Source organism: Glarea lozoyensis, assembly GCF_000409485.1.
Source record: "Glarea lozoyensis ATCC 20868 chromosome Unknown GLAREA10, whole genome shotgun sequence".
NCBI classification, from domain to species: Eukaryota; Fungi; Ascomycota; class Leotiomycetes; order Helotiales; family Helotiaceae; genus Glarea; species Glarea lozoyensis.
In genome coordinates, this window is record NW_007360984.1 from 1,276,408 (window position 1) to 1,296,931 (window position 20,524).

The 20,524-nt window shown below is 48.6% G+C and overlaps 7 protein-coding genes across 7 annotated transcripts; 4 read left to right on the forward strand and 3 right to left on the reverse strand.

The window, feature by feature from the left end:
- Window positions 1-117: 117 nt before the first annotated feature.
- Window positions 118-1,100, forward strand: GLAREA_05452 (NAD(P)-binding Rossmann-fold containing protein; the record flags this gene model as incomplete). The annotated part of the gene is made up of 3 exons (XM_008078741.1): window positions 118-230; window positions 277-591; window positions 650-1,100. The coding sequence occupies 3 exons, from the start codon at window positions 118-120 to the stop codon at window positions 1,098-1,100; spliced, it is 879 nt and encodes a 292-aa protein (XP_008076932.1).
- Window positions 1,101-1,210: 110 nt separating this feature from the next.
- On the reverse strand, window positions 1,211-2,637 carry GLAREA_05453 (S-adenosyl-L-methionine-dependent methyltransferase; the record flags this gene model as incomplete). Its single annotated transcript, XM_008078742.1, has 3 exons — window positions 1,211-1,389; window positions 1,438-2,363; window positions 2,546-2,637. The coding sequence occupies 3 exons, from the start codon at window positions 2,635-2,637 to the stop codon at window positions 1,211-1,213; spliced, it is 1,197 nt and encodes a 398-aa protein (XP_008076933.1).
- Window positions 2,638-2,901: 264 nt separating this feature from the next.
- GLAREA_05454 (PAP/OAS1 substrate-binding protein) lies at window positions 2,902-5,044 on the forward strand (the record flags this gene model as incomplete). Its single annotated transcript, XM_008078743.1, has 6 exons — window positions 2,902-3,050; window positions 3,145-3,880; window positions 3,925-4,513; window positions 4,629-4,740; window positions 4,790-4,889; window positions 4,985-5,044. The coding sequence occupies 6 exons, from the start codon at window positions 2,902-2,904 to the stop codon at window positions 5,042-5,044; spliced, it is 1,746 nt and encodes a 581-aa protein (XP_008076934.1).
- Window positions 5,045-6,227: 1,183 nt separating this feature from the next.
- Window positions 6,228-8,819, forward strand: GLAREA_05455 (uncharacterized protein; the record flags this gene model as incomplete). The annotated part of the gene is made up of 1 exon (XM_008078744.1): window positions 6,228-8,819. One exon carries the CDS (start codon window positions 6,228-6,230, stop codon window positions 8,817-8,819), a length of 2,592 nt encoding a protein of 863 aa, XP_008076935.1.
- Window positions 8,820-9,443: 624 nt separating this feature from the next.
- GLAREA_05456 (uncharacterized protein) lies at window positions 9,444-10,992 on the forward strand (the record flags this gene model as incomplete). Its single annotated transcript, XM_008078745.1, has 3 exons — window positions 9,444-9,648; window positions 9,709-9,819; window positions 9,869-10,992. The coding sequence occupies 3 exons, from the start codon at window positions 9,444-9,446 to the stop codon at window positions 10,990-10,992; spliced, it is 1,440 nt and encodes a 479-aa protein (XP_008076936.1).
- A 724-nt stretch (window positions 10,993-11,716) lies between these two features.
- GLAREA_05457 (Zn2/Cys6 DNA-binding protein) lies at window positions 11,717-13,439 on the reverse strand (the record flags this gene model as incomplete). Its single annotated transcript, XM_008078746.1, has 3 exons — window positions 11,717-12,458; window positions 12,509-13,309; window positions 13,363-13,439. The coding sequence occupies 3 exons, from the start codon at window positions 13,437-13,439 to the stop codon at window positions 11,717-11,719; spliced, it is 1,620 nt and encodes a 539-aa protein (XP_008076937.1).
- A 1,645-nt stretch (window positions 13,440-15,084) lies between these two features.
- GLAREA_05458 (Actin depolymerizing protein) lies at window positions 15,085-20,075 on the reverse strand (the record flags this gene model as incomplete). Its single annotated transcript, XM_008078747.1, has 4 exons — window positions 15,085-15,441; window positions 15,492-16,669; window positions 16,855-19,818; window positions 19,919-20,075. The coding sequence occupies 4 exons, from the start codon at window positions 20,073-20,075 to the stop codon at window positions 15,085-15,087; spliced, it is 4,656 nt and encodes a 1,551-aa protein (XP_008076938.1).
- Between the last annotated feature and the right edge of the window lie 449 nt (window positions 20,076-20,524).

Sequence of the window (20,524 nt, forward strand, 5' to 3'; positions counted from 1 at the left end):
ACAAGTGTGATTTTCTGAACTTATTGGACACTTTCCTACAGTTTTTATCCTTCAGTCCTGTTACTGGCATCTATCTCATTATTAATTTTTAAATCTTTACACATTTCTCAACTCGCAATGTCTAAATACGACACGGAGCTCAAAGACTTCCCCAACATCTTCTCTCTCAAGGGCAAAGTTGTGGTAGTCACAGGAGGCAGCAGAGGATTAGGTCTTCACGCGGCATCAGGGTACTAAATCCTTCATCGGGCTTTGTCCTTCATCTAACATTTTTAGTTTCCTCCAAGCAGGCGCATCAAAAGTATACATAACATCACGCAAAGCCTCTGCTTGTAACGAAGCTGTTGAAGCCCTCAATGCGCTACCAAATCTCTCTCCGGGTGCAAAGGCAATCGCAGTCCCCGCTGATAGCGCAAAGTTTTCCGGCGTAGAGCATCTCGTGAAGGAAGTAAGCAAGACGACGGACCATGTGGATATATTGTTTGCGAATGCTGGAGCAACCTGGGGTCAAGAATTTGATACGCATCCTGATGATGCATTCGCCAAGGTTATGGATTTGAATGTTAAAAGTGTTTTCAACACTGTTAGACTGTAAGCGTCGATCACCAAAAGAGCGCACAGCCGAAACACTTATTGACGTGTGAGATAGCTTCGCGCCTTTGCTTCAAAAGAAAGGCTCAATTGAGGACCCATCTAGAGTTATAATTACTGCTTCTGTTGCTGGCATAGGTGTTGGGACTTTGGGTAAAAATGCCACTTTTGGATACTCGGCATCTAAAGCAGCAGCCATCCATCTCACCAAGAATCTCGCCGTCGAGTTAGGACCAAGGCATATACTGGTCAACTCAATCTCCCCTGGCTTTTTTCCCAGCAAGATGACCAATGGACTACTAGATCTGAGCGGTGGCGCAGACACCATTGCTGCCAAAAATCCAAGTTTGAAATTGGGAAAGCCGGAAGATATCGCAGGTCTGGTCGTATTTTTGTCGAGTAGAGCCAGCTCACATATCAATGGAGCAAATGTCGTCGTTGACGGTGGCGAGGTCCTGTCAAGAGGTGGTATGGTGACTTCAATGCAAGGAGAAAAAGCGAAGCTTTAGGGAGAGATTGAATTAAAATCTCTGATCATGCTTTGAGCTGTTTCTGGGCATTGTAAATATGACTAAGGCAAGGTAAATAACACATTGAACCCTTGGTATATATTGTGTTATCATTTTTTCCGAGCGGTCCATGAACTAATCTTGTAAGTATTTTGCAGCATACTGTTGGTATCCTGGATGTATGATGCACTTTTTCCTGATTCCCTAGACTCAATTTCGAACCCCATCTTTTGCACGAGTGCGATCATTTCGTCATCTGTGAGTTCGAAGCTGCCAGGGTCGGCAATACCTAAGAAGCGTCAATAACAGCGTAGATCATACTGATTGGAAAACGAACCCATCGTTTCAAAGCCAATCGGCGGTTCCTTTCCATGATTTCCAGGCGCATTGTTTTCGAAGTGCCAGAGTAAGGGTCCTGTGTTGACAAGAACTCCTCCAGGCTTTAAGCAGTTACGGATTACTTCAAGATACCGAATTACATTTGGTGCAGTATCCAGAAAGAAGACCGCAGCAACTGCATCGAACCTGTTTTTTTGCTCTTCACTGTCGTACAGTAGCAAAAAGTCTGATGCGCTCATGCTCATCTCCCCACCACCTTGTATCTCGCCCAATACTTGGGCAGGATTTATGTCAGGAATCTGGACCGATCTCAAGTGGCTTGCTCGATCTTGATGATTCGAAAAGGAGTGAATCCACGGGTATAATGTATGCATGCGTGCTTTCGAACAAGAGTTGAGAATGTACGCACTTGCAAGGAGCTGATGATAACTTATCTCATTTCCTTCAGAATCAAACCCAGCACAGCATAGGTCAAAAACCAGACGACCCAGTCCTGCGCCTGGAACTAGAACTTGCAGCTTTTGGTCAACTTTGACAAGAGCTTCCTTGCGCAGGGCTTTGAAAATAGGCTCATAGCATGCTTCTCGTTCTTGCCTACCTTCCTCAGACCAATCGCGGAAGAGCTGCCTAAGTGTACTCCTGGCTTTCTCCAGATCGTTCGGGGATGCAGAAGTAGTCCAATCGCTCTGTTTGTCTGCGATTTGATCTCGTTCTGGCATCGGTACTCCAAATGAATGTAGCCCCGCAAGAAGGATTGCATGGGATATTTCTGCATTCTTGTCGATTGCATTATCTACTGTGTCTAGAGTATCTAGGTATGAGAATGGTGGTTTAGCAAGAAGTTCCCAATGAGCTCTTGGAAGCGCGTAGAAAGACTGTCTTCTCAGATGAGTGGTGTTCCAATGAGCAACCCGGGAATACTGGCTGGATATGGGTTAGCGTTTTCCTTCGATTAGTCTGCAACAAAAGTAACCAAGAGTTCGCGGTTGGTGAAAAGTATGAGCTTTGGGTCGCCCGACATCCACCAACCAACTCAACGTGTTTCTGATCCCGTATGATACTGTGTAGTTTTCACTCGAAGGAAAATTTGGAGACAGTCCACATACTAGAAAGAGGATAAGGCTCCAAGAAGAACTTTACGTTCCTCGTCGTCGCCTTCATATGTGTCTCCGTCGTCTCGCAGTTCCGAACCCGTCATTTTGTCAGTTGTTTTGGTGTTGGAGGTTGGTCGTGTTCTAGACCCTGTATGAAGTGTTAGTCTACAGTACCCGCCTGTGTGGGGTGTATCAAATGCACTAGAATCCGTACTTGTACAGGCCAGGGTGATATAGACCCACTTTTATCGGCGCCAGTGTAGTCAACTTCGAACATTCCTCCAAACCGACACAGTATTCAAACATTCCTATTTACGATCTACCCAACATCGGCGCAGGGTTCTCAACTTTGCAGGCTCATCGTCAGAATGGCGAGTTCTGAGCCGCCGCGGTATGGCGTGACAGCTCCCCTTTCGACTGCACTACCTACGGAGAACGAGATCGCCTGCACACACTCATTAATAGAAGAGCTGAAGCGCCAGAATAACTACGAAAGTGCCGCAGAAACCAACAAACGGTAAGTCTTGTAGCAACATCTAGTGGTGACGTTTGGCAACGCTTTCATACTAACATATGGTATTGTTCACGTCGCTGACATATGGTGCAATCAGAACCGTCGTCCTACAATCACTACAAGCCATCGCCGAAGAGTTTGTCAAGCAAGTATGCAGGGCTCAAGGAAAGTCAGAAAGAGTAGCAAATGCCGCAGGAGCAAAGATCTGTACATATGGCAGTTTCCGTCTAGGCGTATTCGGCCCCGGCTCAGATATCGACACCCTTGTGGTGGCCCCAGAAAATGTTAAAAAGGACGACTATTTTAAATACTTCCCAGATCTCTTGACCAAGATGGCCCCGAAAGGCTCTATCACAGACGTCACACTTGTGCCGGACGCCTTTGTACCCATCATCAAATTCGAATACTCTGGAATCAGCATTGATCTTATATTCGCGAGCATTCACCTCGAACAAGTCCCCAGAGATTTGTCTTTACAAGGACAAGATATGTTGAGGGGTCTGGATGAGGCTGGTGTACGCTCACTCAACGGTACTCGAGTAACGGACGAAATCTTGGCCTTAGTCCCTCAAACGGGCGTGTTCCGAACTGCACTTCGTGGGGTTAAGCTTTGGGCGCAAAGGAGGGCCATATATGCCAACATCATGGGATTCCCTGGTGGCGTTGCCTGGGCTATGATGGTAGCTAGAATATGCCAGCTTTATCCCAAAGCCGCTGCATCGACGATCGTGTTGAAGTTTTTCAGACTTATGGAGAAATGGCAGTGGCCAATGCCAGTGCTTTTGAAAGCGATTGAGCCTGGCGAAAGCCTACTTAAACAATGGAACCCAAAAGTATGTGATACCTCTTGCTTTCCCTGTATATGACTAATTTCTAGTTATACCACCAAGATAGATTTCATCTTATGCCAATCATTACACCCGCCTTTCCTTGTATGTGCGCGACTCATAATATCACGCAATCAACCAAGCTCGTTATTCAACGTGAATTGAAGCGCGGTGGAGATATTACAGACAAAATTATGTCAGGAAAGCTCTCTTGGAAGGAACTATTTGTTAAAAACACGTTCTTTGCGAAAGACTACAAATATTACCTTTCAGTCATCGCTTCTAGCACGTCGGAGGAAAGCCAGCTCATTTGGAGTGGTGCTGTAGAATCTAAAGTCCGTTTCCTGTGTGGATACCTAGACAGCCACCCATCAATTGCCATAGCTTGTCCATTTAACAAAGGATTCGAGCGACAGCATAAATGTCACACCGACGAAGAAATCGAGAAAGCAAAGACCTGTCTCGATTATCAGGTGAAAGATTCTTCCGCCGAAAACACTGAACCGAAGGAACAGCATTCCAATGTGGTCGAGACAAATGGACATGAAGAAGTCAAGCCAAAACAGGAGGAAAGTCTTACAGAAAAAGTGACTACCGTCTATACCACGACATACTATGTAGGCTTAGAGTTGGAAGAAGGTGAGTGTCTCCATCCCGGAACCTATCATGATATGTTGCTGCCTCTAGGAGCGGGTCCCAAGACTATGAGATTTACGGTTCCGCTGTTGCAAGGCCCGGCTGCTGATTGACGCAGGTGCCAAATCTCTGGACTTATCGTTTGAAGTCGACAAATTTAAAGGCAGGTGCATCATGTGGGACAAATACGACCAGGATTTGATGGCTCTAAATGTCGTGCATACCAAGAAGTGCGTATATTTGGGCGGCTTTCTTTGGCTTTAAACTGATTTTCTATAGCTGCGATCTTCCAGACGATGTTTTCACTGAGGGGGAAGTCAAGCCATCTCGGTCATCAAAGAAGAAGACAGGTGGCACGTCGAAGAAACGTGCAGCGACTGTAGGTCCTACATTTTACACCCCATCAAGAACTCACTCGCCCCTCAATGTGGAGCTCGTCGTCGTCGGGTATATAGCGTTGCTGACTTTGCACAGGAATCTTCGAGTGATACCGCCGCAAAAAGACAACAGACCAAGTTGCCTGCGGCAAGCTAGTTCATGTGCGAGCGTATCCTTTGCCCTTCTTTCTTTCTGTGATTGACCGAAATCTAACATCAGGCGTGCTCGACATCACAGTCTTACTCATCTGCTTTCCATCAGATACATTCTTTACAGAACAGGCCGGTTGATACCCGCGCTCATTCAAGAAACCATTGCTAATCTCCGATCTGCACAGCGCCCTTGAAACCAACAGGAGACAGCCATTGCAATATCTAGGTCAGGTTTATTTATGAGTTGGGGACACACCTTGGCATAACATGCCAATGTCAACAATTGGGGGCGCTCTGGTGTAATGGCTTTTTCTTCTAAATTTCCGGCGTTGGTGGAGACGAACAAGTCGGAAGGCTTCGATCGAGGTAGCATTAGATGGATCATTCACTGTGTATTATTTAGCTTCCACAAATATAATTCCATTTCGAGACCAAAGAGTCTCGGTCTACACACAGATTATGGGACTCAATCTCCATCGGACTTTACTGTTGGTGCCCTGACGATCCGCACTTTAAGCATTTCCCTCCCCTCCCTTCAAGCCCGCTCAGGCACGTCAAGTTCTAGGTTGGGATTACGTCACAATTCTCGACCACCTGGGCAGAACAGGAATGTCATACTTCAGGATACTGGAGTATACGGAAGAAAACTAGATATCATTTAGGGATATCGTTCGCACGAAGCTTTTCGCGCCCGTCAAATGCTTGGTTATCACGTAACACATTAGCTGGTTTGAACTGGCCCAAGTCCGCGCCCGCAACGAACCGAACCGCACCACTACCACTTTCAACTGAGTGGCTTCAGCATCAAGATTCACAGTCCCACATCCGCACCAACAGCCGTATGCGCTACCTCTCCTCGTCATAATTAGTTAAAAGTGGCGGGACCAACGTCGTGGCGTTCGAGAGCTGCTCACCCTCATCATCGTCAGAGCTTACTACGATACTTGTTTCCGCACCCTCGAAGAAGCACGCGAGAACGACTAACACGGCTCCGATTCGAAGTACTACCTAGATACAAATTACGAGCGCAATCGCGGATATACAGCTTGATAGTCAAGCATCAGAAACGTAGACAGGCAAAAAGAGCAGCGGGTTCTGGCATTCTTGCTATTCTTCGGCGCCGCGGGCGACTAGTCTTCGGAGATATAAGCAAAAACAATGAGCAGACGAGCCAGTCGCAGGTGACCATGTCAGGCTCAACATCTGGCTATGGCGGAGGGAGTCAGTCTAGCGATGGTAAAGAGCTTGGATCTCGGAGGAAAAAGCTGGCTGGGTACTTCAAGGCTGCCAACGAAATCCGCCAATCCTACCAGCAGTCGTATACCCAGAAATGGACAGGAGATAATGGGCAGGATGAAGAAGATATGAGGGGTATTCCAGGTTCGTTTCCTGATGTGGCTATAGTATCACATGGAGACGAGCAGCTTGTGTTGTTTCCATCTTATGCACGAAGGCATACGAAGGAGCCCCCGAATGCCCGCTCAATGGACGAGGAAGACGGCCCGGGTGATGCCGAATATTGGGCTCGGGAATGGCAGAAGTTCGAGGATGATAATGCCATCGTCGATGTCGACGTGAGAGGTTGGATATATTCGCCCCATCGAGGGCCCATCTCGCGGAAGAATAGGGTGCTAATTGGGCTCGCCCGGCAGCTCAGTGGTATACCTGCTCCAAAAACACCTAGCAGAGATAACAGCCCAGACTCGACATCATCAATTCGAGCCAGACACAGAGAGCATGAAGCTCGACGGGAGCAGGAGAGGATTGCGCTCGAAGCTGAGCAGATTTTGAAAAAGGGCGAAGGAGAAGAGAACGTGGCGTCCAGAGGAGGCTATAGCGAGAAACCTGGCTACGATTCAGAATCTGAAAGCTTGTACGGCGATCGTCGAAAATCTCTTACGCCATCAGTCGGCTTAGACGACCCTCCTGGACCCGGACACCTCTCAAAGCGATCTTCTTGGAACCATCCTAACGATATGAGCGCGGCAGAGTTGTTAACCGCTAACTCTCATCTCATGGCTCGCTTGCGGCCATTCATGACGAACCCTCTTATCTCGACCCCTATCACGGTTTTCTTTTATGATGAGAAGACTTCTGTGTCCAGAACCGTGACAACTAACGAGGCTGGACATTTTATCATGAGAGCAGCGCTCAATTTTGTTCCTACTCATGTCAGGGTCTTAGCCTCGGAAAATTTGTCCGCTACTGAGGAAGTCAAAATAACAGAGCCGAAAGGCGTAAGTCTCATTAGTGATGTTGACGACACCATAAAGCACTCTTCAATAGGAAGTGGAGCACGAGAAATATTCCGAAACACCTTCATTCGCGACCTCGGCGACCTCACAATAGATGGGGTAAAAGAATGGTACAACACGATGTATGATATGGGTGTCGGTGTACATTATGTTTCCAATTCGCCATGGCAGCTTTTCCCAGTCCTAGTTACATTTTTTCAGAAAGCTGGCTTACCCCCCGGATCCTATCACCTGAAGCAATACAGTGGAATGTTACAGGGAATCTTTGAGCCTGTTGCTGAGCGGAAGAAAGGGACCCTCGAGAAGATAATGCGAGACTTTCCCGAGAGAAAGTTTATTCTCATTGGCGATAGCGGAGAGGCAGATTTGGAGGTGTATACAGACATTGTAATTGCGAATCCCGGAAAGATTATTGCAATTTTCATTAGAGACGTTACAACACCAGATACTGAGGGATTCTTCGACTCGGCAATGGGACCGTTGAGTGGCGAACGTGGCAGAGGGAGAAAGGTCCCTCAAAGAACGAGTACCAGTGACAAAAGAACGAGTACTAATGACAATACGAGGATTAACACTTCACTAGCTAAAGGTGCTGAGCGACGACCACCACTCCCTCCTCCATCCTCCTCCAATTCTGTAGAGAGGCGACCCACTCTTCCACCCAGGATACCCTCAGAAACTAAACCACAGACCAGTGCTGGGCCAGCAATGGGAAAACTCATTGATTTCGACGACGAACCATCAAAGTCGGATGTCCATGAGTCCCATCGTCGTATAATACCGCGTTCTGCCTCTGATTTTCAAGTCTTAGACTCCTCCAGGCGCAAGTCAGCGCCTGATGGTTCAGAAAGAGTACCCCCCCCTCGTCCAACAAAACCAGAAGCACTCCGCAGTCTATCAAGGAAAGGCGTAGCATCTGAATCGTCCCTGGATTCTAAGAAGACAGCTCCACCACCACCCAAATCCCGTCGAAGTCCGGCTCTTGCTGATAGTATTTCTCATCCGTTGTCACAAGCGCAAAGCTCCTCTGATTTACGGTCATCTGATGAAGAAGGATACATGAGGAGCGCGCGAAGTAAAGTTTATTCTGTCTATAACTCACTGCCAGAAGTCCGATCTTATATACCCGGCCATAGTTCTCCATCTAAGGATTTAGAAAATCGTGGTGGCGAAAGAGCTCCGCCTCCGCCGCCAAGAAGGACTGGTACCAGTGGTTCTATATCTGGCAATATTACAAAACGCATGTCGTGGAATAGCACTGATTCTTCTGATGATGAGCGCCCAAACGTAGTCGTTAACAAGAAGCTTGAAATGTGGAAACAGAGATGGAGGCGGGCTCAAGATATTCTTGGGCCGAAAGGCGTCATGCTTCGGACCTGGAGAACTGGTGATGATGTTTGTCTCGACGCAGTGCACCTAGTGGAAAAAAATATGAGAGAAATGGGAGTCGAAGGGTATGGCAAGAGCAGTAAGAAGACAGGTGAAGGTGGCGGAGAAGTGAAGGTAAAGGACTTGAAGCGATGATGGATGCTTCTTTTGAAGAGACAGAGTGTTTGAATTGGGGGTACACATACGCCACAGCAATCTGAATGCAAGTTAGACGTTCCTCCCCGAATTTTCCTTACGAACCATTTTTTGGACCATGGATCCTAAAGGCACAGTGAGGTTTTTGAAGTTCGATATCCAGCTGCATAGTATCGGAAAGGCTATCCGTTCGCCCAATCATTTACTCGTCATGAATTGTCTTGCATCTTTCAGCTTGGCTGAGCGACGTGTCTATGTTCCGTTTCCGTATATTGTGGCGTCAAGTTTCAGCCCTAAAATTGGTAGCCTCGGGGGGAGAGAAACAAGAATACTGATAGATTGCTTGTGGTTGTTTTTTTTTCTTCCGAATCAGCAACAATACTACTCTGTGTCACTTCTGGTTGGATCTGCAAAGCCAGTCTGAACTGCCAAGTTTTGGCAATTGAATAAGAGAGCCTCGTCATGGAGAGACAGAATCTAGACGTTGAAGCTGAATTTCATTTTACGCCTTCCGAGCCGTGCTTCTTTCCGTGAGCTTTATAGCACAGCACTGCCGCCCAGTTCAATATTTCTAGTCTCCTGGCTCTAAGAAATGCCGATCCTCCTCTCCTGGTGCCTTGGATTATGGCTCAACAATTCTTTTTGATCTGCATTTTACTCCTGCTAGGACTCAATAACGATGTCACTGCCGAGATGCCAACCATGGTAGTTGGAGGCTATGGAGTTGCGCTTGCTCCAGCACCGACCGATCCGCCACAGCGAGAGCTTGTGAAAGCCAGATTGAAGGAGAGAGATGTGACTGTTTGCAATGAGTGGACTATACCTGGAGGTTTGTAGCGTTGGCGAAAGGTAATAATTTATTCGAGCTGGTACTAACGATGTTGACCAGGTTATGGGATACCACAATGCGCTAATTCGGAAACTTGTTTGTTCACAAGTGTCGGTACTTACAATTATGAAGGATGTGGGAGTGTTGGAGTTGCTTATAATTGGATTACTCGTGAGCCTTTTTGCTGCATGTTGAACATCTTATCTCTGACAAACAACAGAATGCTGGGATTCGCCAAAAGTAGGAACAGCACCTATTTCCCAACTCTATTGTTCGTCTGCGGAGCCATATTGCGGGTATCTTGCTTTCGTATACTCATCGGGCGCCACATATTCCAATTTTGGATGTAGTACAGTGCCGTACAGCATCACCGTCGTCCTCCAAAACTCTGCCTCAACCTCCATCGTTTTCCAAGGGGCAACTTCCTCATTAATATCTAACCCTTCCCGAACGATTACTGTCATGCCTTCAGCCACTGCAAGCACTCCCACAGTAGTCATAAACTCACATACATCAAAATCAACTCCGATAGGCGTGATCGTCGGTGGAGCAGCTGGTGGGATAGCATTAATCGCTGGTTTACTCTTTCTGATATGGTTCTGCATCCGAAAACGCCGACAAAAATCCAAAGCAGCGCAGGAATTACACGCAGAGCAAGCGGAGTTGCAACGACAAGCGGATGAAGCCACAGCAGCGGCATATCTGAACCCTCAACGTGTCGCTGAAGCAGACGGGAAACCCATCGCACCCACAACAGCGTACGAAGCACCAGTTGAAAAACAGCAGAATGTCACGGAGCAAGAGACGTTTCGACCACTATCAACCACCTACGATGGTAGAAGCAGTAGTATCGTAGCAACACCGCCGCCGATGTACGCGCAGCCTAGACCTGCGAGTACTCCCCACCCAGCAGAACCTCATTCACGCTTGCCCAGCACAGGTATTATCAGTCCCATGACCCCTGGCTTCCCAGCCACAATCGACGAGCTCAGCGACGAACATAGGCGTAGTGAGCTCGGTTCTATGAGCAGCATCCGACCTGGCACAAACGAATTAGGCCCTGGAGACTCGGCGAGTAATTACGGTATCCCCGTTGGACGCACCGAACTTGGAGGTGAGAGCAGGCCGTTGTATAAAGCGTATTCGCCGCCGCCGCAGGAGCTGTCGGTTGGTAGTGGGAGTGGTGTGAGAAGATATCAAGCGTACTCGCCGCCGCCTAGCGAGGAGGAGGTTATTGCGCGGACGGGAGGGATTGGACGGGGGGATCTGGGGAGGAGTTTGAGTCCGGGGGTTGATATGAGTGGTGCGCCGCTAGGCGAGGAGTATCATGGTGATGGGAAGTAATCTGCAGGGCTAATTTTCATTTACGAATTGTGTTAAAATCGTATTTGGTTGTATCAAGTTCGATTGTGAAAAGTAATCTTACAGTCAGCAAACTTTTACCGGGCGCCACGCTTGTACTTCCGCCCCATGCCATTTCCAAAGCCTAGGGTATATACTCACTTACGCAAGAAGGGTTGCAGGGTGCTTATCTTGTTTGCGGGGTCGAAGTAAGCAGCATGGATCAAACGAATCCGGATACAGCCTTATGGAACTACAGTACGTAACAAATCATGTCAAACAGTGAGCCTGACATCTGTGTCAAATTGGCTTGCAAAGAACTGGAAGTAGAGTGCATATCAGAAGATTTAAGTTAAGATGGTAATGTATGTTGTGTTTGATTATATGTCAATCCTTTATCTACTGAATTAGTCTACTCTAGTCCTCTATGTATAGATCCTTTCGTCCAGTTCCACAGCGATCTCTTTCCCTATGATCCATATCTACGTCGTGGAAATGCCTCAATTGATGGTGGTATCTTTGTATCCGGTTCCTCTTTCACTTCTACCTTCACTCTTTTTCCTCTGAAAAACTTGAGCATCAACAAATCAAGCCCGCTGTCCATAATACTGGCCATGGACGGCCGGCCCCCTCTGGCAAACCTCCCTACGCAGCGCAGATTGGCACTAGGAATTTCGTTTAAGCTGTTTTGGCACCCAAGAATCAACAAACATGTCCATATGCGAGTTCAAGGAGGACTATCTCGCGAATAGATAGACACGGGAGTGGGAGTTCGACAGAGCCTCCCTGCACGGGTCCGCTCATCTGTGGGCACTAACTCTTTCCAGACCCATTGCCATTCGCCTCCTTCATAGAATATCAGATCGACTACTTCGTTGAGGGGTGTCGGGATGTTGACTTCGTCCGAGTGTTGGTTTTGCAAAAATCTTTGCCGTTCTTCGATTTCCCAGAATTGTGATATTAGATTGACCGCCGTGTCGCTATCCCACATGCCTTCCTTTCTTGGACATCGTTTCAAAAGATCCATGGCTTCTCTCTTGATCTGGTGAGACCTACATTTGATCCCGACGTAATACAGAGGACCGATGACACCGAGGTCCGTGGAGAATGTAAGAGTTGGTTTACCTGCTTTCGTATCGGCCTCCGCGGCTGTGATCAAGGACCGGCATAGGTTGATGATTATTCTGAAGTCATCGGTAAACTTTAAAAAGTCGTTGGGAGCATTGGTAGCCTCTTCCATGGGTCTGAGGTCCGCTACCGATGGGGTCATATCACACATAATCCGGACTACTGTATGATGAATTTTGACGAGTGCTGCTCCTCGAACTTGTTTGCTCGTAAAAGTTTGGCTGTGAACGCCCATGAACTTTTCAAAAGCCACATTCCACTCTTGCAATCTTATAGAGTATTCCTCGTGCATTCCCCTCGTTTCTTCCGATTGAAAGCCCATCGGTATGGCTCCGTCACACCTATTATTGTCAGCGAATGGCTCCATTAGGCTCTTCGAACGTCAACTTACAGATAAAACAGCCGAAATAGACCATCACAACACTCGTTCATAGACGCGCGGGCTTCCTCAAGACTGTTAAACGTTTCTGGAACTGGCTTATTCTGAGGGACTGCTTGAGTGAGCTCTGTTGCAAACGCAACCCGGTCCTGTGGATTGCTAGTATCTATGTAGAGGATAGACTGAAGACCTAGTCTGAGCAAAAGAGGTGCAATCGTCTCTTCTATTAGAGGGTCTAAAGGTGCACTCTGGGCTCTCAGATCTCGGAGGATCCTCATACCACTCTGCAAATGGACCATTGCCGTCTGGTAATAGCCTCTGAAAGAATCGAAACACACAAACAGTATGCAAGACATCAACGCCGTTAGTGGAGCCTGCTTTCCCGAAGCCAACGATCGCCGCAGATGTCCGATTGCTTTGGTGTATTGGTTGAGCGCAAAAGGAAACTTATCCTCTTTACCCGCCAACGGTCCTAGACTTCGGCCAGCAAAGTCTTCGTGAAGTGAGCTAATTGCTATCACAGCATGTTTCAAAGCGGGCTCCGCATGACTAGCTTGCAATAGTAGGGCATCCCAGAATCCACTAGAATAGAAGCCTTCCAACTCGGGAGAAGTCTTTTTGACGAAGTGGCTAAAACCTCGTTTCTCCTGTGTACTTCCAGGTATCTGGGACATGGGTCGAACGACCAAAGTGCCGTTCAGTCCGTGACCCAAAGCGGGATTTGAGAGGTCTAGATAGCCATCACATTTGCGTCCTGTTGAGATACACCGATTGCAACTTGGTTTGGCTTCGTCACATTTGACACGGCGTATCCTTTATAGCCGATTAATACATCTTCTGAAAGGGTTTCTTTGCTTAAAACTTACTTGCAGGTCTGGCAGCCGGTTCGGGTCTTAGGACCGCATTGTCTCCTTCGTCTTACTTGTGGATTGCCGGAAGTCATGTTGATGTGGGGTATTGTTGCTGACAGCTGTCACTGTTTCATGGTATTTCAAAGAAGGATGCTCTCCGTTCTCAAACCGTTACCGACGCAGGAACTGCCGTTATACTTAACTAGTTGCAAAGACCATGAGTTTCTCCTTCTGGAAATACATGATCCAGGGTGGGAGCCTTGAAGGAGGCGCTGACGCACGGCGCAGGAGGTATGAACGGACTCAAGCAATCTGGTTCCAATCTGGATCTACTTGCGAACGTCTTGGATCTTCTTCACCTGGTGGACAGTTTGAGCTGGTGAGAGGGATGATTGGAGGTCAGGTCGAAGGCATGTTGCCCAGCGAATAAGGTTTGTCGGGCCTGGTGCAACTGCGCTCAATGGCCAGGTAATACGAGGCGCGGCAGTGGGTCGAGCGAGATTGGGGGAGCAAGTGAGCCAGGTCAATTGACGTCAAAATGCGTGTTTGATGTTGCGCGTGAGATAATCGGTCGACGCCGTCCCCGACTTTCAGAGGTTTTCCCCTTCTCCATCGCGACAGTAATAGCTTGGCCTCAGCCCTGTAGCAACGCTTGATTGTGCCTCAAAGTATTGATTCATACGAACCGGCCAATCATGTTGTCAGCATCGGTTACATAAGCTTTGTTTCACGGCCTCCCACATCTCCTCTGCTCGGAATCATTGTTAATCGAGAATGCACCCGTGGACTTCACCCAACTTAAGCTATCATTACTCCGATGAACTCAAAGCGGCATCCAATATCAGATTTGAACGATGAACATGCTTCGCACTCGCTTCGACGAAGTATATCTTCAACCATTCGAGGATGCCTAGAGGGACTACTCCTATCATCACTGTCGCTCAGAGAAGCCCACTGAGGCCTCAAACCCGTCAGCTCTCATGAGACCGTGACAGCCTGCATCTTTGCGGCACCCCATTGGAGGTGGTACGGAGAGATCGTCAGCATGACAGATGCTGTAGTGGGCTGTGGCAGCACTTGGGAGCCGTTTGATCATTGTAGCTATCTATGGCTGACCAATTCTAGCGGAACGAGGACAATCTCATCAATGCATCAGGAACATACACCGCTTCCTCAAGGGCAAGCTATTTCAAAGCAAATAAATTTACGCCTCCACGATCCTCCAACGGGCGAGGTACTGTAGTACTAGCTAGCAGCGCTGCTTTGCTCATCGAGATGTCGGACCTCATGCGAATCATTCAACGGCACTCCACGGCTCCAACCGCCGCCAACACGTAGAGCTGAAGCGAAAAGCTTCTAGAAGACGCGATGGCCAGTACCTTAATTCAGCCCGGAATGCGGGTTTACGAACAGACGCACTCAATTCGCCTTATGCAGGTACCACATGTAACACGGCCATCAGAACGGCAAACCGAAGTGCTCTGGACATCACCGCCCCAAAGATCCCGGAGCCGTCCGCAACCTAGCTCCCCTTATGCATGAAACGTAATTGCCACTCAGCAGCGGTTACAATTCCTCCATCATGTCCTTCATCTCAAAGCCGCCCAAGCAAAGCAGTCTTCCATGCGCCAACGTGATCACAATAGATACCAACACCAAAAATATACATCTGCGTCATATCATTGACGAGTTCCATGCAGCCCCATCCTAACGCCTTGATGCCTCCCCAAATTACTATTAGCGAGTCGCTTCAATCGCAGCATTCAATGGAATGACCCGAAGACTCCTGCCTCGCTGCAAACCCGCTTTCTGAATGGTTGTAGGGGTCAGTTCTTCTCTCCAAGTCCGGAAAACACTTTTCATATCTCGAGGAATGCCCTCAACGACAACGGTTGAAACTGGCACGAATGGTCGATCTTCCATACTTGCGGCGAGGATCCCATATTCTTGTACAAAAGAGAGAGCGTGGTGAAAAGCTGCATACTGTGACTGAGCTCGTGCTCCAATGATGACGTATATTTCGAAGAATGCATCCAGAACATAAACATTGGACGGCGAAACATCACCTTGGCAAAACGGGCTGATTTCGGTGATCTGCGACGAGAATTAGTAGTAGACAAGCAGGTATATTAGACAACACTTACCGGTTCTCTGCTACCGTTACTGGCACGGAATAAGCGTGACCCATACCTGGAATATTGGGGCTTCAACCGCCAGTGGTCTGCAGAGTTAGGAATCTCTGCACCACCAAAAACTTCGAGGAAGTTTGCAGGCTCGTGGCCGTCATCGACCTCCTCTATCTCACCCGTAAGACCGAACTCCATGCCAACAAGGCGTGCGCAACTTAATTCTTCGATGCTGCTACCTTTACCTTTCCACAGATAAGCTTTCACCCCTGTAGATATCAGATAGGGAAATCCAGAGCACAAGCTGTTTTGGAAAAAGTCGACTTCGTCAAACACAATGTGCCCAAAGTAGTTCCGTGCACAGAGAATTGACGGCGAGAGAGAATCAAATCTGTTGGAAGTTCCGCGCCTAATGATGATGATACCACCCAAAGCATGGAAAAATTCAGATGTTTCCTTGCCTTGCTTGATAATGACTAGTGTCCCACCAAAATTCTTGGCCTCCTTACGAGCAAATGTTTCGGATTCCGCAGCAACATGCCTGGGCACATCATCACCTATCCAATAGTAGACCTCGGTCGATTTCTTGCCTCTTTGGTCCACGAAAGTGTGAGAACATAAATAAAGATTCCCTTCAAACAAGATTCGCTCCTGATGGGATGGCACCAACTGCTTTTTGCCCTCGCCTACCAACTGATACTGAGTTGAATTCAAGGTTCTGATACTGAGATTCCGATCAAGTGGCTTTGATGACAGAATCAGACCTGTATCAGCGGTGTAACCAAGGGGCGGTGTACGATCGTGGAAGAATTCAACGAAACTGAAGGCTTCCGAGGAGTGCGGATTATTACCATCACGCTTTGGAGAAATCGGAGAAGACGACAGATTTTCGAGGGGGCGTGGAGATAGCGTAGATTTCTTAGGCGGCACTGGCAGAGGTCTGGCAGACTGCTTTGGTTGCGATTCTGTGATATCTGGCGTGGCTCTTTTGACTGGACTCACGGAACGAAGACCGGCTGAGATCAAAGCGGCCTTTTCGTCCTCGTGTGTGGGAAGTTTAATGGGCGATGGGAGACGAGGAGATTGTTGAGGTGAAGTCTTGGAATTACGATCCCACAAGGAAGTGGCACTTTTGACTGAGTTTGAGGGTTGTAGTTCGACTCGTTCGGTTGATGGTTTGACGCCTCTAGGTGAACCTAAGTGACATAGCCGTCAGCTTAATGTGTCTTCAGAAGATCCACTCTCAGACCGTTACCAAATCAGAAAATGGGACGGATGAGTTTCGAATCTGATGCGGAATCTGATGCGGAAGCTTCATGACACCTCTAGCGCTGGGTATACGCATTTTCGGCAGGCAATGTATACAGGTGCTTATACTTACTTGGAATACTTGACTGGCTACTACTCGGAGCAACGGACTGAGATGGGAGAGAACGCTGAGTGGGCCCCAATGAAGATGAATTACTGGGTGATCTGGGTCCAACAAGAGATTGTGGCTTAGTGGGTGTGGACGGCTGGATTGCCATGGCTTTAGACGACTCAAGGACTGTCGCTTTGTTTGTTGCAGAGAAATTCCCGGTGTGGCTCCTCTTAATAGGAGAGAGTGGCCTTGGACGGTCTGACTGGGACTCGGCTATCTCATCTTTGATTATGTCTTTTGGGACATCTTGGAGAAATTGCGAGCGTCTTTTCATATCTAGCTTTCTTGGGGACGATGGTTCTGACCCTGGGTTTTTGGTCTCGATCTCTGCGGTCATAGATGGTTTTATGGACACCGGCTTCCCTGGCGTCTTTTCAGCCCTGTGGCTATACTCGGGTTTCTTTTCCAGGCTTTCTACCGAGTCAATTGGTGCAGAGACCGGTGTTGAAGCATTCGGTACGGAGGTTGGAGCCTTCCTTCGAGGGCCTCGAGCCCGACTTTTGGTCATATGTGTGAGCTGTGGCCCAGCCTCTTGTGTATCGGTTGCAGAAGTACTCATGCTCACCGTGCGCTGAGAGGCGGAATTTGCTGGGCTTGACGACCGCGACGTATCGCTGGCCATGGAAGGCGGACCACGCGCTAGTAGCCCTGCAAGTGCTGGATTGAATCGGCCAGCAAGTTTTCCAGAAGGGGAGTCTTTGTTGCGCACGCCAGTCGAATCACTAAAATCTTTACTTGGCAATAACGGCTTGGGTGATGCTGTGCGACTCACAAAAGGCGCATTGTTTTGTAGGTCAATCTTTGGTGGTCCCTCATCAGATTTGACTAGGGTCTTTCTTCTTGCCAATGCTTCTGGCAACACCTCATTCTTGATGGTTCCGCTAGCTGGCCGAACACCTTTACCTTCACTTTGCGCTTTCTTGAAGTCATCCTTTTTCTTCAATATAGCTTCTTTGAAATCGTCCACCCTCTCGGTCTTCTTTGGCCCACCTGTCACGTTCAAGGCGGCTTTTCCCCGTGTTATGTTGTTCTTGAGCTCATCCGGTGCCACATAGTTCTGCGTTGTCGTCCGTCGTAATTGACCAAAAACATTCTTAAATTCAGGTTCGTTTGTGCCACTATTATTTGGAGGAGGTTGACGAGGCTTCAGGGATGCTCTAAAATCCTTTTTCGGTGGGGTTTCTGGCTTAGCTTTTGCAATTGTAGGAGGTGATCTGACAGCGGGGGTGGTCGGTTTTTCTTCGTTCGTTTCTCTTTGCGCCGGAGCATCTTTAACAACCTGTGACGTGACACTACCAGTACGGTTCTTGACAAGGTTTGGTGACACTCCGGAGGCGAGACTGCCAACGCCCAGTGGTTTTGTAACGCCGCCCAGAGGTGGCGATCTCATGAGGCCACCAATGTTGACTTCATGTTTTACACCAACTGCTGGGCGTCCAAGATCGACGCTAGACTTCTGCTTTGCCTTAGTGATTTCAGCCATCCAAGAAGGCTGCTGCGGTGGAGGTGCTACTTTGGGTTTTGGCGAGTCTGGTTTATTGAGCGCACTCTCGAGCCAACTGGACTTTGTTGGACTCCATCGGCGGGAGTCCATTGTTTTTGAGGGACTGGATGGGGGTGTAGCTTCAATTCGTGGTTGTGAATCAACCACACCAGACGCTTCTTGGGGTTTGGTTGCTGGAGGGGTCTGCGATCTCGAGGGTGGAAGTGCTGGCTTTTTGAACCCATCACTGTCTGTAATTGGAGAATGACCCTGTGGTTGAGTGGTTGAAATAGAGTCCTGAGTAAACGTGGCATTGCTATGGCTTGAGGTAGGTCTGGAGCTGGGGTGAGGGGAATTTCCTCTGCTTAGGCTATCTGGCCTGGAAGTTCCGATTGCAGATTGAGTGTTGCCTCCAATATCATGACTGCTCCGATTGCTGGCTACAGAATTGACCCGGTTGAGTCCAGTGGGCGATTGAACACTCCATCTCTTGTTTACACTGTCTGAACGCTTCATCATAGCACTTTGCACAAAGCCTCCCATACCCTTCGTAGGCGAGAGCGGTCGGTCGAGCCTCTCGGGTGATATACGGCCTTGTGACGGAGACATTGCTAACGTACGAGCTTCGGATTTGCCATCATGAGAGGGGGGGTCCAGCCTCTGGGCGCTGGATAACGGTAATGGTGACCCAATTCGGCCTGAAGCGGCTGGGGAAGCATGATAAGAAGATCTTGAGGAGGCTCCAATTACAATACTACTCCGTGATGGCGACAGGCTTCGATCAGCAGGATCGCTCGCTGTGTTGTCACCAACAGATGCTTCCCGTGACATACCTGGCATCTGCACTCGGGACGAGCTTTGCCCATGGTCAGATCTTTCATCATCTTCCACTTGGTTTCGTCTATAAGCCGGCGAGCTTAATCCTCTGTCCGCAGTCTGGCGAAACCAAGCAGGATCTTTGTTGGCCAGAGATCGTGCAATTTGATCCCGGGACAACGTGGGATCCGCAGCGGACGGCTCTAGTTCCGGCGATAGAATAGGTTTCGGTGAGCGGGCAGCATTCTCTGTAGCAACCATTGACAGTGGGCGACTCCTTGCGTGATCTGATCCTCGAGAGGTTGGGCGGCGCTGGAAAGGGGAGCTCCGCGAAGGCATTGCGCTTGAGGGTGTTACTCTCGCAACATCGTTACGCTTCACATCAGAATCGCCAGATATATCCCTGTTCCCTGGCAAGTAGTTTTCTTTCGATGGAGAGAGTTGAAGGTCCGCCAGGCGTTCCATCGCGTCGTCAATGGTAGTGTCTTGTGCAGATTCTGAACGTGAGTTGGAATCAATCGCTGGGGATAATGCTCTCGAGTGTGTCGGCAGAGCTAGCGACACCTTGGACGCGGTGGGTGTACTTGCAGGTGACGATTTCGCAGGGGAAATAGATCTGGCGCGTTCTGGAGGGCTCGTGGTCAGCGATATTATTACATCTAGAGTCGTGCCACAACAGCCAGTCTGATCCAGCCAGCTACGCATAGAAAGGGAGAAGAAGCAAACCTGATCGCCGTGCCTGTCTTTCTTTTCTGCCCTGCAATATCTCCTCCTCGAGCTTTCTATTCCGTTCCTCGTCCTCCTGGTCTCTTCGGTCGCCCAATTCCTTGATGCGTTGCAGAAAATCGTTGACATCTTCGGAGCCGTTGTTTTCCGAAGCCATCCTGCCTGACAACGAAGATTCACTAATAATAATTTAAAGGGCTTAAGAGAGAGCACCGGCGCAAGACACAGGCATAGAAATCCGAGTCAAAAAAGCATCCGCCCAGCGGGGTAGAATTTCACGGAGTAAGGATCAGGTAATTGGAGAGGTATACAGATGGCATTCTACGGCGCAGCAACAAGAGATCTGCACGGTCGGTTGCGCTAGAATTCTCACTGAAAATATGTTTCAATCGGGATGCTGCAGGTACGACCGATGCTGCGACCTCCAGCACGTCTTCATCCATCTCAAACTTTCGCCCCGGTGAACATATAACTTAGCACTGTTGAATTAATGGCCCCTTTCAGGTTATCCCATCACAGTAGCAAGCCTTACTTCCGACATTGATCATATTCCGGGACGCAAACCGGTTTCGTGTCTTGTTTACCACCAAACTCGCGCTTGACACA